The 18,314-nt window shown below is 39.6% G+C and overlaps 1 protein-coding gene across 1 annotated transcript in view; it reads right to left on the bottom strand.

Annotated features, from left to right (window-relative positions):
* RAPGEF5 (Rap guanine nucleotide exchange factor (GEF) 5) overlaps nt 1–18,314 on the bottom strand; it is a 330,713-nt gene that overhangs the window by 207,493 nt on the left and 104,906 nt on the right. Inside the window, exon 6 of the mRNA XM_006832222.1 lies at nt 13,944–14,010. Coding sequence (XP_006832285.1) covers nt 13,944–14,010 — 67 coding nt within the window. The remainder of the gene's footprint in view (nt 1–13,943; nt 14,011–18,314) is intronic.

The raw sequence follows: 18,314 nt of genomic DNA, 5'->3' as shown, positions 1-18,314 counted from the left end.
GCTATGGATTGGAATCAACTCCATGGCACTTAACAACAACAACAACAAAGTCTTTGTATTCAAGTTCGATAGTCCAAGTGTAAGATAAATGTAAAACTGTATACATAGCTAATTCACAGGAATGGTACCTTACTGTTTAATTTACCATCATTTACACACTAATAATACGGAAAGAATTCACGTTACTTCTAACTAGTATCCACGTAAAATTTCATTTTATTCTAATTTTTATAATATAAATAACATTAATGAATTTAAATGTCTGAGTCTATCACCACCAAAGACAAATAAATAAATACACTCACGTACTTTTCACTTGTTTATATGCCTTGTTTTAATCGGGTTGCCAACTGCAAGGTCAGCAATTCGAAAACTACCAGCTGTTCCACGGGAGAAAGATGAGGCTTTCTGTACCCATAAAGATTTACAGCCTCGAAAACCCTGTACAGGGTCACTATGAGTCAGAACTGACTCCACAGCACACAACCACCACCACCCTGGTCATACTCAATGATATCACTAATTTACATATGTAAAGGTACATTTCATTTAAGCAAGTATAAGAGGCTCTGTTCTAAGCAAATGTACACAGAAGGCAGCCAGGTTGAACTGCTCATGGATCATCCCTGATTACAAAACAACAACTAGGTCCTCCCTTTTTCCTCTATCCCCAAAAGATTCAGTAAGACGTGCTTTACTCTTAAACGGATTGCTGTACACATTTATTATCTTTCTGAACAAATGCTGTAAAATAAACTTTCTTCCACTGGGATCATTTCAGTAGGTGAAACAGGTTGCAAGTTCTTGCTGGCTATTGGTAGAAAGCCTCTGTAGGGCTGAGGTGCCCATGGCCTTGCTGACCACTAGCTGGGTGTGCCCTCAGTAGCTAGCAGCCACTCTCCATTCCTAACCTGTGGGCCCCTACACCTCAGAGCCAGCCATGATGCACCTCAGATCTATGGACACAAGAACCGAATTCTGCCAACAGCCTGAAAGAACTTGGATTCTCTCAGCTTCTCCTCTGAATCCTTCAGTCAGGAATGCAGCTCAGCTGACACCTTGATTTTGGCTTTGTAAGACTCTGAGCAGAGGACTCAGCTGGGCCACACTGTACCTAGACTTTTGACCTATGGAACTGTCAGATTAAGAAAACAAAACAAAACAGGTGCCATTTTAAGTCACTAAATTTGTTTAGTAATTTTAACTAATTTCTCAGAGTATAATCGTCACCACCATGTTAGTGTTTACACTCTACAACTGCTCAAAACCTTCTCTTTCACAATCCTAGTAATGGCTGACTGTTGGACCAAGCAGGATACATGACCATTTGCCCGGTCCTTTTATGTTGTTGTTGTTGTTGTCGTTGCTACTATTGCTGCGTGTCGTTCAGTGAATGCTGTGTCATGGTGATGGAGGAGAATTGTCCACTGGGTTTTATGAAAGCAGAACACAAGGTCTTTCTCACTTTTGGTGAGCAGCTGAGAGCTTAACCATTTGTACCACCAAGGCTTCTGTGAATTTTTATGTTGCTGTTATTATTAAGTGCCACCAAGTTGGTTCCAACTCATTATGACCCTACATAGGGGTTCCAAGGAGCAGTTGGTTGGTTTGAACTACCAACCTTGAAGTTCAAACTGATGTCACAGTCCGGTGTTATCCTGTAGCATTTACCCCCCCTAATGTCACTATCAGGGTCCTGGTGTGACGCTGTAAGATAAACCCTGGACCGGAAGGTTGGTGGTTCAAACTCACCAACTGCTCCTCAGAAACCTTACACAGGATTGCTATGAGTCAGAACTGACTTGACGGCAATTAACAACAACAACAAGCTAACCACAATGTTGGCAGATGAAAGCCATTGGCTGTTCACTGGGAATCCTATACAGGGTTGCTATGAATCAGAACCAACTCAACTGCACTTAACAACAACAACAACGTCACTGTAGGAGCCATGGTGGTGAAGGGGTTAAGATTTTTAGCCGCTAACAGAGAAGTCGGTGGGCCAGCCTGCCAGCCACTCTATAGGAGAAAGAAGGAGCATCCTGTTTCCGGGAAGATTTACAGCCTTGGCAACCTGGTAAGGCAGTTCTACTCTGCCCTACAGGGTTGCTATGAGCTGGTATCTACTTGATGGAATGGATTCATATCATTATCCAATGAAACAAGTGTCTAAAATACAAAACTCACAATTTATCCTAACTTACATTACTTCTCTGGTCTGGTTACACTTATAGGAATATTACTGTTAAGTGCCATTGAGTTGGCTCTGATTCATAACGACCTGTATATATAGGGTTTTTGAGGAGCAGTTGGTGGGCTTGAACTGCTGACCTTGCAGTTCACAGTTCAGTGTTGATACTACTGTGCCACACCACAAAACTCATGAATTTCATTGAAGTCAAGATAAGATGTTTGTTTTTTGATCTCTATATATTTCCTTCATGAAAATTTATTCCAAAGAAATAGAAATTGCCTAAAAGATTTTTTATATTGATAAAAGCATGAGAAAGAAGTCCAGAATCAGTTTTATCTCCTTTTGAAAAAATGTCTCTGTTTCGATTTTCTCTCTTTGGAGATGTCCCAATTACTTCTCAGCTCTTTTTTGTGCCTCAACGTTTGGCTTATTTCCTAAATATACATTTATAAGAACTATGACTTTGAAAGCAGTATTTAATTCACTGTAAAGATTTTATCTTTAATTTCATTTTGAGCAAATAGAGTCCTGAATTGTAATATAAATGTATAAAAACGGAATCCTTATTAATTCTGAATACTTTTTTTTGTCATGAACACCACTGACAATAATCATGTTTAAAAAGAAAATAATGCTCTGAACTTCAAGGAGTGGATTGGTAGGCGCATTCAAAGGCCCTTCTTAAGTTTTCTGGCTGTATCAAGTACCACCAACACAAATTCAAAATAAATAAAGAGAAAGGTTTTCTATTTAAAATTCATAAGGCAAAAAAAGATCAGAAAGGAAGTTAAAGTGCTAAGGCAGAAACCATAAAAATATGTACAAGAACATCAAACTGTTTCCACATAATAATCCCAAGAGTATTTTCGTAGACTTTATAAGCATGAAAGGGGCCTGTTTTAGCTGTCCTTTTTCCTTAAGCTGAAAACTTCTCACAGCATCTTATTGTTTGAATTTTTATATGTCAAGCACTTAGAGGGGTGGCTCTTCTCTGAAAATCACTGGAAACAGGATTGGAACATTTAAATTGCTTGTTTGTTATTGTTGTTATGTGCCGTGGAGTCGGTTCCAACTCACAGCGACCCTGTACAGGGTTTCCGAGGCTGTAAATCTTTACGGGAGCAGAAAGCCTCATCCTATTCCCGTGGAACAGCTGGTAGTTTCAAACTGCTGACCCTGAGGTTAGCAGCCCGACTTGTAACCACTACGTTACCAGGAGTCATGTCTACATAAACTGAGCAATTATAAAGTTGACTGAATTCTAAAGACATTTTTATTTCTATATGTACACTGTCTTCTCAGGTGCCATTAATATGAAAACTCACTTGTATTTTCTTCTAGGGTACAATTTTAGGTTTTGGTTTTGGTTTTATGGTTTTATATAATAGGGCCTTTCCCCCAATGAACCCAAGAGGAGGCTAGAAAAATAAGCTTTGGGGATTAAAGAAATGAGAAACTACTTTTTTTTTTTTTTTTATGGTAGCCATATACAATAATCCCAAAATAGAATAAAAAATAGATGAATATACAAAAGGGCACAGTAAATTACATTGCCAGAAGCAACTCCCTCCTTTCCAGTGTATTTAAACCATGCAAATCCTTGAAGAAAATGTTAGCAACTCTTCATTACAGATCTCTTATATCCTTTTGAAATGGCCAAGGTAAATGAGAACAATTAGTCTTGTGATGCATGTAAATATCTTCCTTTCTGGAGGGTGTTAATGTCTAGATAAGTTTCTATATGCTATGAGCAGGATCAACTACATTGTAAAGAAATACAACCAGCACAATTGTCCCCTAATAAATGCTTATAGAATAAACAATGGAACTTTAAAAATTGAAGGAAACTTAGAGATTGCCTAGTCCAACCCACTCACTTTGGCCAAGGCAACTATGTTGGAAAAAATAAGAATCAAGGTCCTCTATGTCAGTACAGTGATATTTTTATTCTTCCTGGTTGAATAACTATCAGTTGAAGAGATGACACTTTCTCCTATACAATTTTTCTCATTCCTAAATACTGCTTGATCCCTGGTATCAGTTTACCCAGTTTTTTTTAGCTTTGAGGTTTTTCCAATAACGTCACGACAATCAAGTCTATAACAAACACTATCTTCTTTAGAGGTTCTCCTAAGTTCAGCTTTCATGGTTATAAACCACTAGGTTATTTCTACTTCCTCTGAGTATCTTTTCATCTCCCTGTCCACCTCTTACTATGGGTATTCCCCAAGATTTCATTTTGTATTCTTCTCTTCAATTTATAACCTCTCTGTGACTGGTTAATACAACATGAGCACTGATTTCTCTGAGTTCCAGATTCATATCTTCAGATATTTCCTGAATACCTATAACCTTTTTATCTCCTCAAACACAATATGCCCAAAGTCCAATGCCTTAAGGGAATGAGTCAATGGGCCTGAAGCTCAAGCCCACGGTCTTGGGGGACTCCAAATGCATAGCAGTCCACAACAACAATGTTCTGTAGTCTACTTTGGTGTATTAGTGGCTGGGGTCTTAAAAGCTCATGCGTGGCCACCGGAGGTGCAACTATCAGCCTCTCCCTCTCCACAGAAAAGAAGAGTGATGTAAATCAAAGATAAATGAAAACAATTAACCCGATGAAGTAATGAACAACAGGAACAACCCTCAGGTCAGAAGAACTATAAAGGTCCCCCACTACCACTTACTAACTGCTCTGACAAGGATCACAGTAGAAGGTCCTGGATAGAGTTGGAGAAAAATGAGGAACAAACCTCAAAATCATTTTAAAAAGCTCAGGCTTAGTGGTTGGACAGAAACTGGTGGAACCCCAATGACTATGGCCTTTTGTCACCCTTCAGGTCTGTAAATGAACTCCCCTCTGTGTGGCTCAATTTTCACCCAAACAATAGACAGATCGACACAGGAAATAATAACACTAGGGAGGTAAGTACACCATCTGAAATGAAAAGGGTGGCATTTACCTAAGGAAAAGTTCAAAAGGATTAGGAAAGAAGGAGAAATGAAAACAGAAAACACAGGAAGAAGTGGGATAAGTGATGTTACACTGGGAGGACTGCAATCAATGACATGAAACATATGTGTACGAATCGTTGAATGGAAAACTGATCTACTTTGTAACCCTTCTCCCAGTTCACAATTAAAAGTTAAAATAAAAAAATTCATATTCTATAAACAGTCACCTCTTGCACCACATTATCCACTTAATTGCCTAAGAGTGTCTATCACCACTGCTCCATTCATGAAAGCTCATAACATAGTCATCTAACTCTTAGCAAGTCCTATTGAGTTTTATGAAGCTCTTTTGTGAAGCCATTTTTTTTCAGCTGCTAAAAAACTCATCATAAATTACTTTAGTCTGTTTCCCAACCAATCTATCAATGGCCAACCCATCTTTTCTTTCTTAAACATCTACTTCATTATGCTAATGTGTTGTTCAACAAACACTTCACTATTCTTAACTAGGACCTTCCTCTCTATTCAAGGTAGTCTGGTCACTATTTTCCTAAAGCCCAGTCACCTCAATGAAGCTTTCTGTTGTTGCTCTTCAGTTTGTTATCTATATACCACTGTTTGGGAATTCTGGTGTGTCACTGAAGGATAAAGCATGGGACCACAAGGTTGGTTTGGACCACAAGGTCGGCGGTTCAAACGCACAAGCTGCTCCTTGGGAACCCTGTACAGGGTCACCATGAGTCAGACCTAACTCCACAGCACTTAGCAACAATTGCAATACCACTGTATGGTGCTCAAGTTCCAACTGCTTTATATGTTAACTTTCTAATTGTACTTATTTTACCTCCCCGGTTTGACTGTAGGAGCCAAATGTCTTTGAAACTTCTGAAACTATCCCATAATACTTTTTAAATATTTTTTTTGCCAGGCATAGTAGGTAAAAGAATATAATTTCGAAGTAGAGAATTCTGAGTCTGAATCCTGGCTTTGTTCCTATCTAGCTGGGTGACACTGGGCAAGTTATGTAACATTTAAAAACCGTTGTATCTATTTAAAAAAAAGAGAGATAGAGAGAATAATATCACCTACTTCATAGAGTTTTTGTGAAGTTTAATAGAATGTATTCGTATGTATGTCCATGCAAAGGTAAGGAAAAAAGTACTGCTACAAAAATCATGTTGTTGTTATTGTGTGCCATTGAGTCAGTTCTGACTCACAGCGTCTCTGTACAGGATTTCCGAGACTGTAAATCTTTACAGGAGCAGAAAACCTCACCTTTTTCCTGTAGTAATAATTTCCTGTAGAAAACCACAGAAACCTTTATGAAACTAAAACATCAAAATGTCAACCTATAATTTTTCAACATCTATACATTTCTAATGGTGGTGTTTCCATCATTCTAACACAGGAGAATTCTGTACTCTCTGATTCATACTATATCAAAATGGCAATCTTGGCATTCTCAAGAGACTCAAATCATGTTCCTTTTCAATGTTCTTATAGTTTGGGGAACAAAAAGAAGTCTGAAAGGGTAAGATCAGGGCTGTAGGATGAATGGCATAAGGTTTCCCAACAAAATTCTCATAAGACAGCCTTTACTACTTTTGAAGAATGAAAGGTACACACACAGTCATGACACAGAAGAATTCCTTGTTGCATCTTCCCTGGTTTGTTTTTCTTTTTAACCAATGCAGTTTTCAATTTCTTAAAACTTCTCTCTAATAAGTCTCCATGAATGACCTTTGTCCTTGGAGAAAATCTATTAAGATTACCCCTCCATTGGCATCCCAACTAATAATTACCATAGCCTTCTGAGCTGACCTCTGGACCTGGAATTTAACTTGCCCAATAGATCCCCTTGGAATCCACTATTTTAATTCGACCTTACTCTCTGAATTGTATGGTAAATTCAGGACTCATATTCAGTTACAACTTTTTCCATAAAATCACCTTCATGTGACTCAATTTTGCTTAAAAGACTTCTATCTTGCTTAAGCTAGAAGGAGCTATGGTTGTGTAGTGGTTATGAGTTGGGCTGCTAATCTCACAGTCAGCAGTTCAAAACTACCAGCAGTTCCATGGGAGAAAGATGAGGTTTTCTGTTCCCATAAAGATTTCCTGTATGAGTCAGAACCAACTTCATGGCACATAGCTACCACCACCACCACCACGATCATCTTTCTTATAAAAGCTCTGATGGCATAGTGGGTTACAAGCTAGGCTGCTAATGGCAAAATGAAGTCTTTCTGCTCCTGTAAGGATTTACAGCCTCGGAAACCCTATGTAGGGTTGCTATGAGTTGGCATAGGAGCTCTGGTAGGGTAGTGGTTACACTGTACCACCACTAACCCCATTTTCTTATAAGACTGATTCGCTCTTAGAGTAAGGCGATCTTCATGTAATTCCTTTGGCACTCTAAAAGCCAAAAGCTTACTGAGGTCAAGATGTAAATTTAAAATTGGAAATGCCATAGCATGTGAGAGCCCAACTTCAGTGATCTTCCACCAACTCCCTGGACTTCAGCCAGTTTCTTCATTCTCTTGGATCATCTTTGAGATCTTCCTGACTTTCCTTACAATGTTTGATTCAGCTTAAATTCAAACTTGTTGTTTTATGTGAGGTAGCAGTCCTGGAAAGTTGATGCACAGGTACAGTGATTTAGGAAGATGCACACTTGAGTTTTTGCTAAAAATCTGTTATTAGCCCTGATCTCAAAATTGTTGGTTTGTTTTTTAAGGCACCCTAACAAAACTATGAGTCCTAGTGTGATGCTGTGCACTAATGTGTCAGACTGAAAAGTCATTTGCACTGCAAGGTCGGTAGTTCAAGTTCACCAGCTGCTCCTTGGAAACTCTATACAGGGTCGCTATGGGTCGGAATCGACTCGACAGCACTTAGCAACAACAAACAAAACTGAGGACTTTGGTGTGGTGCTGCAGAATAGCACTGGAATGTTTACCACAAGGTCAGTGGTTCAAATCCAGCAGCCCCTACTCAGAAACCCTATTCAGGGTCACTATGTGTTGGAACTGACTTGACGGCACTTAATAACAACAACACAAGACTAAGGGAGTTCCGCTGTGGCAGTGTAGGATAAGACTTTACTGCTAACGACAGTTCATATCCACCAATCACTCCTCAGAAACTCTATAGAGGATCACTATGAATCAGAACTGACTCTCCAACACTTAACTCCAACAACAACAAGGCTTGTTGTTGTTAAGTGCCGTCGAGTAGGTTCCGACCCAAAGTGACCCTGTACAGGGTTTCCGAGGGTATACAACAAGACTAAGAAAAGAAAATTACTGAAAGGACTTGTTTACAACCATCCGCTGATTGCAGAGACACGTTTAAACACATTTTGTTTGGAATAAACCCGTGCATGTATGAACTGAAACCCCAGTAGCAATTTTTTTTTTTCCCATAGACACATTTTTATTACACCTTAAACAGGAAACAGGTTAAGATAAATTACCCTGGATGAGGGAAACCATCAGCATGCACACAGGACCGAAGCCAAATGGAGTCCACTGACTCTCAGTTTGTGGGAAACAGAACTAAAAGATAATGGAATTTTTCTATGAAGTTTTTGAAGCCTCCTTGACTGCGAGAAAACAAAGGGGATTACCACAAGTTGTGATTGGTGGCAGGCTAAGGCACCACTGGTGCAGGCGGGGCTCCAGAAGCCAGGGAAGGGCCATGACTGGGGTGTGTACACAATTGTGGATTAAAAAGCTTACAGGGTTGGTTTGGAGGCTTCGACCACCTGATTACGTGGTGGTCAGGGCATGGCTTTGTGACCCAGAATCATACACACCGGTACCCCAACTTTGAACTAGATAAAACACAGCTATTTTTGGTAAAATCATTAAGGACACACCCTAGCAAATTCCCCAGTTCTCTTTGAAAACATGAGGGCAAACTGCTGCTCCCTAGGTTTGTCCTGGACTTGTCTAAGCATTAGTCATATTACTGGTTTAACGACAGAAAAACCTAGTTGGCATCTGAATTTATGTCAATACTAATAATGGAATTAGGGCTTCTGGTTAGAATATGGTGGTGGTGGTGGCTGCGTGCTATGGAGTCAGTTCTGACTTGGCAGTCCTGCATAGCGCTTCCGAGGCTGTCAATTTTTACAGGAGCAGAAAGTCTCATCTTTTCCCCATGGAACAGCTGGTAGTTTCAAACTGCTGACAGTTAGGTTAGACAGCCTAAGTAACTTGTACCCATTGTGCTACCAGAGCTCCAGGGTTGCTATGAGTCCAAACTAACTTGATGGCACAAAACCACCACCACCTGTCCAGCGTGGTGGTATACCAACCAAAAGGTTGGCAGTTCAAACCCACCCGCGGCACCTTGGGAGAAAGATGAGACTTTCCATTGTCATAAAGATTTATAGCCTTGAAAACCCTATACAGGGTTGCAATGAGTTGTAATTGACTCAAAGGCAGTGAGTGAGTGAATCTACCCAAAAGTGCCTCAGTAAAAAGCCCTGGTGATCTATGGAAAAGTCAGCCATTGAAAACCCTATGACTCTCTGTTCTACTCCAATGTGCATGGAGTCACCAAGAGTCAGAATCTACTCCAGGACATCTGGATTGGCTTAGGGTTTAACCTGAACTCAAGATAATGACAGAATAGGTAGCTCCAAGCATCCAGAGATTCCACAGAAACATTGAAAAATAAGCTGAGTGTTACAACCAGCTTTATCAGAACTCTGGAAAACAGTTAACAATTTAAAATAAACAACACTAAAAGAAGAAAAGGTGACTTAAAACTGGGAGGAGGGTAGCTATTAGGGTTGCCATGGTGGTGGTACTGGAGGTAGTGATGTGCCAGGGAGACGGTTCTGACTCACTGTGACTTTGTATGAGGTTTCTGAGGCTGTAAATCTTTACAGGAGCAGAAACACTCATCTTTTTCCAGGGGAGCAGCTGGTAGACTCAAACTTCTGACCCTGCAGTTAGCAGCCCAATGTGTAAGCACTACACTTCCAGGGCTCCTTAGTGTTGCTATATATAATCAAAACCATCGTGGGCTTTGGTTCCTTGTTTTGCAGGTTTAGGGTCATGCTTTCATGGGCCACATCAATTCATCGGTAAGATAATGCGTTCAGTGCTTATGTTCTATCTCTTAATTTACAAAGTAGTGTCTATCTGGGGTTTAAAAGCTTTCAAGCAGCCATCAAGGTCCAACAATTGATTTTTATTTGCCTGGAACAACAGAAGGAGGAGAGTCAGGAATAGGAGGTTATGAAATGTGTATGTAGCTAACTGCCTCCATGAACAAGGGCCTCTGCCATGAGACCATTGGAACTGGATGATGCCCAGCTACCATTACTGAGCATGTTGGTCAGGGATTTTATCAGCGATGTGGATCAAAAAGGAGAAAATGCATAAAAGCTTTGCAAAATTTCATGGACACCAGACTTCCTGCAGCCATGGAGGCTGAATGAATCCCTGCCACTATTGCCCTAAGATAATCTTTAAATCTGAAATAAAAAATTTCCCCCTGAAATCTCCTTCAAACCAAACAACAATTTATCTTAACTAGTAAAAAAACAAATAGGTTGTTCGTTGAACATTATGCTATTTTACGAACTATCTACATGCAATCAAAGCGATAATAGCAAGGAAGATTTTAAGGGACAGTGAGTTTATGTTAATGGGGGAGAAACAACTCAGAAATAGACAGTGGGAATGGTTGCACCACTCAAAGACTATGAGCAGCAATACAACTCAATTGCACATGTGGAAGCTGTTGACACAGTGTATGTTTTGCTGTTTAAATCTTCAACAACAAAAATACATTAAAAACTAAATGGTAGGAAAGTTTCATGGCACTTTTTCTTGTCCTTGTCCCACCACCTCATAGTATCAGCAGCAGTCTGAAGATAGAAACTCACACTCCCTTCCTGGGACCGTGATCCCTGGGGTCCAGAGGGGCTAGCTAGACTTTTAAAATTAATTATTGTTTTAACAAATCTGGAACTAACTGAAGGAGTGATACAAGCACCTGTCTCTATGTAGACTAACATGGAACCAACTTTGGGCAGAAAAATGGCAAGCATTACTTAAGAAAAAGACAAAAAAAAAGAACTGATTAACAATCACAGTCACGTGGTGCAAAAGATTATGGCTGAAATCAGAGGGGGCTTCAAAAACTTCACTGGAAAGTTCCATTATTTTTCAATTCCATTATTCCATGAACTTTCTCAAGCCCCCTCATATATATATAATAGACAACCTAAACCTGCAAGAATAGATGGGGGAGTTTCTTCAGAAATTAGGATACTGAAATGCATCTGCATACCAGGGCAAGACATACGCTCAGAAAATATCTGAGAAGAGCCAATCTTTCTCCTATGACTGACATCTAGGTTATGTTCAAGCTGTGTTAAGTATTGAGGGAGTATCCTAGCACAGAGCCAATCAACAAAAACTGGGAGAGATGTTTTTGTTGTCAGTTTGTGTGTGCATGTTCTTCCTTCCCTCCTTCCTTCTTTCTTTCTTTCCTCCTGTACTTCAGAGTAATCTCTGTCAAAACATTAGCTACACACAAGCTAAAGGAGCAGAACTTCAGTGACAACACATGACAAAAGATAGTCTTTTGCAAAAATAATATGGAAAATTCAGAAAGCAAGGGGATCACTATAACCTTCAACATTGAAAATAACAATAACAACAACAAAAGCCCAGCAAACCCTGGGAAAGAGAAAACCTGACTTCCAGAGTTACCATCTAATAATATTTAAATGTCTGGTTTGCAACAATATATAAATCACTAAGTACCACAAAGAAACAGAAAGTATGACCTACTCAATGGAATAAATAAATTGACAGAAACTGTCCCTAAGGAAGCCCAGGCATTGGACTTATTAGACGAAGACTTTAAAACAACTGCCTTAAAAATGGCTCAAAGGACTACAGGAAACCATGGACAAGGAACTATAACAAATCAGGAAAACAATAAGGATGCCAACTAACAAATGGAAATTATAAAGAGAAAACAGAGATTCTGGAGCTAAAAAGTAAAAAACTGAAAGTTAAAAATTAATAGAGGGGCTCAATAGCAGATTTGAGCAGGCAAAGGGAAAAACCACTGTACTTGAAGACAACAGAAATGAATTACCCAGTCAGTGTGAGGAAGAGAGCAAGAAAAAAAAGAAAAATGTCAAGAGTCTAAGGTACTTGAGGGTCACTATCAGGCAGGCCATCTACTCATTGTGGGAGTTCAAGAAGGAGGAGAGACAATTTAAAGAAATAACGGCTAAAAACATTCAAAACTTGATCAACGACACAAATCTAAACAAGAAAGAAGCTCAATGAACCAAACAGGATAAGCTCAAAGTTTATATTATAATCAAACCATTGAAAGACAAAAATGAAGAATCTTGAAAGCAGCAAGAGAGAAGCCATTAGTCACATGCAAAGAATCCTTAATAAGATTAACAGCTCATTTCTCATCAGACAAACCACAGAGGCCAGAAGGCAATGAAATGACATACTGAACATAATGAAAGGAATAAAACAAAAAACAACTACCAACCAAGAATTCTATGTCCAATATATGTTCACATGTAAGGATACAACTGAGACATTTCTCAGATAAACACAAGACCAGGGAGCTATAAGAAATGTTAAAGGTTTCTTTTCAGGTTGTACAGAAAGGATACTAGAAAGTAACTAAAAGCCAAATGAAGCAAATATGAAAGTCAGTATAATTGTATTTTTGGTTTATAACTAATTATTTTCTATATGGTTTAGAAACTAATGCATAAAAAATCATTATAACTCCATATTATTGGGCACACATTGCAGTAAGTTGTAATTTGTCATGAAAACGGCAACATAAATGGCAAATGGTGAAATTATCTAAGCAGAGTTTTTGTATGCTGTTGAAGTTAAGCTGGTCCAAACTAAATTGTTACAAATTTCAGATGAAAGAGTTTTTTAAACAGTGGTAATGATTCATAACAAGGTTAAATGTAAGCAATGCTACTGAGTGATACATTTAAAACGATTACTGTGGGGAATCTTCTATTTATTTGCCACCATAATAACAAACAAACAAACAAGCAAATGAACACTCCTGCCCCCCAAAAGGAATTCTGGTGTGGCACTAGAGGATAAGCACTGGACCACTAATTGCAAGATTGGTGGTTCAAACCTACCAGTCGTTCCTTGGAAACCCTATATAAGGTCACTATGAGTTGGAACTGACTCGATGGCACTTAACAACAACCACCAACTCCCCAACATTTAACCAATCACTACAAACAAAATAACAACATGAACAAAAGTAACAAAAACTGGAACACTGTGACTAGTGAATACAGTCAGCTTTTTCTATGAAGCAAGTTATGGGATTTCCTTCAACAACACTCCAAGGCTGATTAGTGGTTTAAAAAGCACAATGAAAGTGTTGCCATATTGTACATTAAAAGGCAAAATCCTGGCCTAACACAGCTGTGTTGATCCTAACAAAAAATAAACAAAGAATCCTTTCTCCTTTGTGTACTCGGTCACAACTTCTCCCAGGTTAAATCACACACTCTACCTCCCACTGACAGTCCATAAAATTTCCACCAGGAATATCTAAGATCTCTCAGTGGAGGCTGTATCACAGTACAGAAATTCAGTGTTCTGTCTCATTTTGCCTTGACTTGACTAGAGCCTCCCACCATGATGAGCAACCACAGGGTGAATGCCTCTCTACACTACTCATTCTCTCTTCAAAGACCCTGGCCTCATTATTTTTGCACCTCTGGGCAGGAAAACTTCAGAGACCTTACCGCAGATGTCAGACGAGCAAGAATTTCATCACGGGTTTCTTCAGCATCTTCAATTTTCTGATGAGGCCTGTAACAAACAAAGAACGAATTACTCTTCCGCTTTGGTTGCTCAAATGTATTTACAAAGTTATAGCAAATGATGGCACTATTGGTGTTATAACACTGAAAGTAACCATGCAAATAACATGAAGTTAAATAACATTAACTTCAAGAGCATACATAAGACCATAGGGACGATCCTGTTGTAGACCAGGTATTTATTCAAAATCAATTAGAAGAAACCTCTTTACAATATTTAAAACTCAATAATTTAATCATGAGTTTCAAATACTGTTCTCTAAATGATATCACAAGGAACTCTGGTAGTGTGGTGGGCACATGTTGGGCTGCTAACCTCAAGGTCAGTAGTTCAAATGTTCCAGCCACTCCATGGGAGAAAGATGAGGCTTTCTGCTCCCACGAAGATATATAGCCTCAGAAACTCTGTACTAAGTTGCTAAGAGTCAGAACCGACTTGATGGCACACCATCCATTACCATCAAATGATATAAAAGAATTGCCCTGTGTGCTGCACTAATTTACTTGATAGGACTCTTCTAGTCATCATCTTCTTACCTCCCACTAAGCAACTGGTTGGGACCATGCTGACTGAGCATGTTTCCTTTTATCCTGATGAGTCTGGGTATGGAAAGGTGGGAGAAATTGTTGATAAGATGATATGATTCAGTTGTGAGTGGTTGTTAATTAGTTTAATTGTGATTGTACAAACTTAGGACTCGAATGTACGGATTGGCCAGTTTTGCCTTCTTGCTAGATATGAGTATTTCAGATACAGAGATCTCACTACCATCCAGGAAGAAGTACCAGAAGTAAAACTTGTCTTTTGAACCCTGAGATGCAGGAGACAGAGCTGTGCCACAAGAGGAGCGGCCGCAGAAGAATAAGGAGCCAGAACACAAGACAGAGTCCACGGAGTGAAAAATGCTGAGTGCCTTTGGGCAGGAGGCTTGACTGCAGAGTAGGGTGTCTCCAAGCACTCAACTAGGGAAGCTAGGTTTGCTAACCCATGGGGCTAGAGCTGCGTACTTCAGACTGAAACTTATGGTAGAATGGTGTGCCCTTTGGACATTTACCAACAGTGCTAAAAGAACTTTGTAGCATTACCCAGGCAGAGTAGAGACCAAGGAGTTGTGTGGTTGAGAGGCTGAGAGCAAGAGAGGCATGCCTGTGGGCCTGGGTGAGAAGAGGCTGCTTTGGCTAAAGCACTTTACCCTGAGCACTTCTGATCATTGTTACCTGTTAACTTCCCTACTAAATCCCGTAATTGTTAGTACTGTTTGTGAGTTCTGCATGCTCATTACAATGATTATCAAAGGTCAGCAGGATGCAGAGAGTGCTGGGGGAGGGTAGCTGGAGTCAGGATTGGTAAGAAGGGTGGAGGTATGTCTGACCTCAGCCTAATACAAATCAGTATTAGACTGATTAACTTTGATTCTTCTTCCCCCTCATGAAGCCAGAGGTCAGCCGCCTCCTCCACACTGTTTATACTCTGTTGTTGTTGTTAAGTGCCATCGAGTCAGTTCCAACCCATAGCGACCCTGCACAGGGTTTCTGAGGCTGTAAATCTTTACGGGAACAGAAAGCCTCATCTTTCTCCTGCGGAGCACGAAGCATAGACAGAGCTCCTTAGCACATCAAAAAATCAAACACGGACACGAACAAAGCACAGACAGAACTCAAGTATACAGTAGTGGTGGTGGTGGGCTGTCCCGGCTGTCAAATGGGTTCCAACTAATGTGACCCTGTATAAGGTTTCTGAGGCTGTAAGTCTTTATGGGAGCAGAAAGCCTCATCTTTCTCTTATGCAACAGTTGGTGAGTTTGAACTGCCAACTTTGTGATTGCTTTTAAGTGGTGTCGAGTCATTTCCAATTCATAGGAACCCAGTCTAGGGTTTCCAAGGAATGGCTGGTAGGTTTGAGCCTCTGGCCTTTCGTTTCAAACTGACCTTGGGGTCCCATCCAGTACATTATCCATCAGTGCCACACCAGGGCTCCTCTCCTTGTGATTAGTAGCTGAAATTCCCTTTATGCCTACCTGAAATCCAGATCTTGAAGCTATGAAATAGGAATTTTTCACTATGTTTGAGCATCAAACATATTTACTATGAAATAGTGTGTTAAGACACCTAATACTGAGAAGAGTTATAGGGATTACCAAAGCAAAAGGTCTTGTCTTTTTTTCAAGAGTCTACAGAGTAGTTCAGAAATCAAGAAAATGAAGCATCTAACTAAAATGACAAATAATGGAGCAGATCATTTTGTTTTCAATTCCATTTATGAGAAATTTTAATTTTAATTCCATTTACAAGGTTTTTCATCACAAAAATGTGTATACTAACATATAAAATTATCTACTTCCTAAGCCCAAACCATGGTATTTTTAATCGCCTCTTATGCATGTGAAAGCTGGACAATAAATAAGACAAAAGAATAATTGATGCATTTGAGTTAGAGCACTGGAGAATACTGAAAATCCCATGGACTGTCAGAAGAATGAACAAATCTGTTTTGGAAAAATTATAGCCAGAATGCCCCTTAGAAATGAGGAAGAGTTTGTCTCATGTGCTTTGGACAAGTTATCAAGAGGGACCAGTTCCTAGAGAAGGACACCATGGCTGGTGAAGTAGAAAAAGAGGAAGACACTTAGCAAGATGGATGGACACAGTAGCTGCAACAATGGGCCCAAATATAACAATTGTGCAGGACCACATAATGTTTAATGCCATTGGACACAGTGTCACTGAGTCGAAACTGACTCAAAAGCACCTAAAAGTAACAAAAAGACAGATGTTAAAAACTGCCATTTTTTATTTTTTATTTTTTTTTGTTTTGGTCAAAGAAAAATATAGACTAACAAGAAATGAAGTTATAAAATTATCTCCCAAATCTTTTCCTTTCAACACATTCTATGGGTTGGGAAGGATTCGTGATAATTGCCCCACAGAGCAAAGTTATCATGATTGCTTTCCATGGAGGTAAGGACCATGAGTCAGCAAGAGTGCTCTCCTGCCAGGGCAGCAGGGGAGTGGGATGAGGGGGCGCTTTTCCCGGCTCACAAGACAGCTGAAAAAGACACGAAAGCTAGTTGGCTCAATACTTGTGTTGGCTTGTTTCTATAAATGTTATCACGCTCTGGTTAAAGAAAAAAAAAAAATCACACCCTTTAAATCAGAGCAATAAATTAGAAGCTATAGCTTTACAGGAATTGCATGATATGGGTAGGGGGCATTGCCACAGCTGTCAAATAACTTAATTAATCATGCAGCAAAGTATTTGAAGGGCTAGTGGGTAATCTGCTCCCCCCAAAAAGTAGGAACTGAAAATAGTTTTGTATCAGTATATTCCCAAAAAAGCAAGTTACCTTGATAATGAGTATTTCAAACAATGAACTTTATTCTTAAAAGTCTCTATGCGCAAGGTGTCCATAATAAATGAAGTTACAGTGTGAAGAGATTTGTAACTCTGTGTAACCAAGGATTCCTAAACCACCAAACCACGTTGGTATGATTAGGCTGAAGCAGTTGAACAGATCTTGCGGGAAATTAAAAACCAAATGTACTCAACACGAAAGTGCAAAGCCAGGGTTTCTGAAACTTCAGTCTGAGGGGAAGCATAGGGTGAGCATGTCTTTTCATGTTCCTCAGACCCTGAAAGATGCCTGAAGGATTAGTTAAGAAGATGAGGTATTTTGCACTAGCACAAATTCTGTCATGAGTCTGTTTTTCAACAAGCTGCTGAAAAGAGTTAGAAATTCCAAGAGAAGTGCTTGTATATGTGACTGATATGGCTGCTTCATGAGTTATGGCTGAGTCGTTGCTGTTTTTGTGACAAATAATCCAGTCCCCATTCAAAAGCACAACTATCATCATTCTTCTAGCACAAAACATGCTTGGCAAAAAATGCCTCTAAAGGAAATGTAAGACAGGCAGAGTGATGATCTCCCGCAGAACTAACCGTGCCTGCAGCCCAAATGCTGCTTTTTAATCCTCAATCACCACAATTTAAGCCAGAACTCTTAGGTCTTTTTCTTTCTTGAATCTCCCTAAGAATGCCTTGTTTTCCACCTGCCTACAAAACTGCTCTAGATAGCAATTCTTGGGAACTTTATTTTCACCATGTGGGTATCATAACTGCATATATATATTGTTGTTGTGAAGTGCCCTCGAGTCGATTCCGACCCATAGCGACCGTGTATAGGGTTTCCAAGGAGTCACTGGTGAGTTTGAACCACCGACCTTGCAATTCAAACAACTCTGCAGTCCAGTGCATTAACCCACAGCGCCACACCAGGTCTCTCTCTCTCTCTCTCT

This window comes from Chrysochloris asiatica, unplaced genomic scaffold, assembly GCF_000296735.1.
Source record: "Chrysochloris asiatica unplaced genomic scaffold, ChrAsi1.0 scaffold00006, whole genome shotgun sequence".
NCBI lineage: Eukaryota > Metazoa > Chordata > Mammalia > Afrosoricida > Chrysochloridae > Chrysochloris > Chrysochloris asiatica.
Note: the sequence above shows the minus strand (reverse complement) of the source record. Positions and strands in the feature narration are given on the sequence as shown.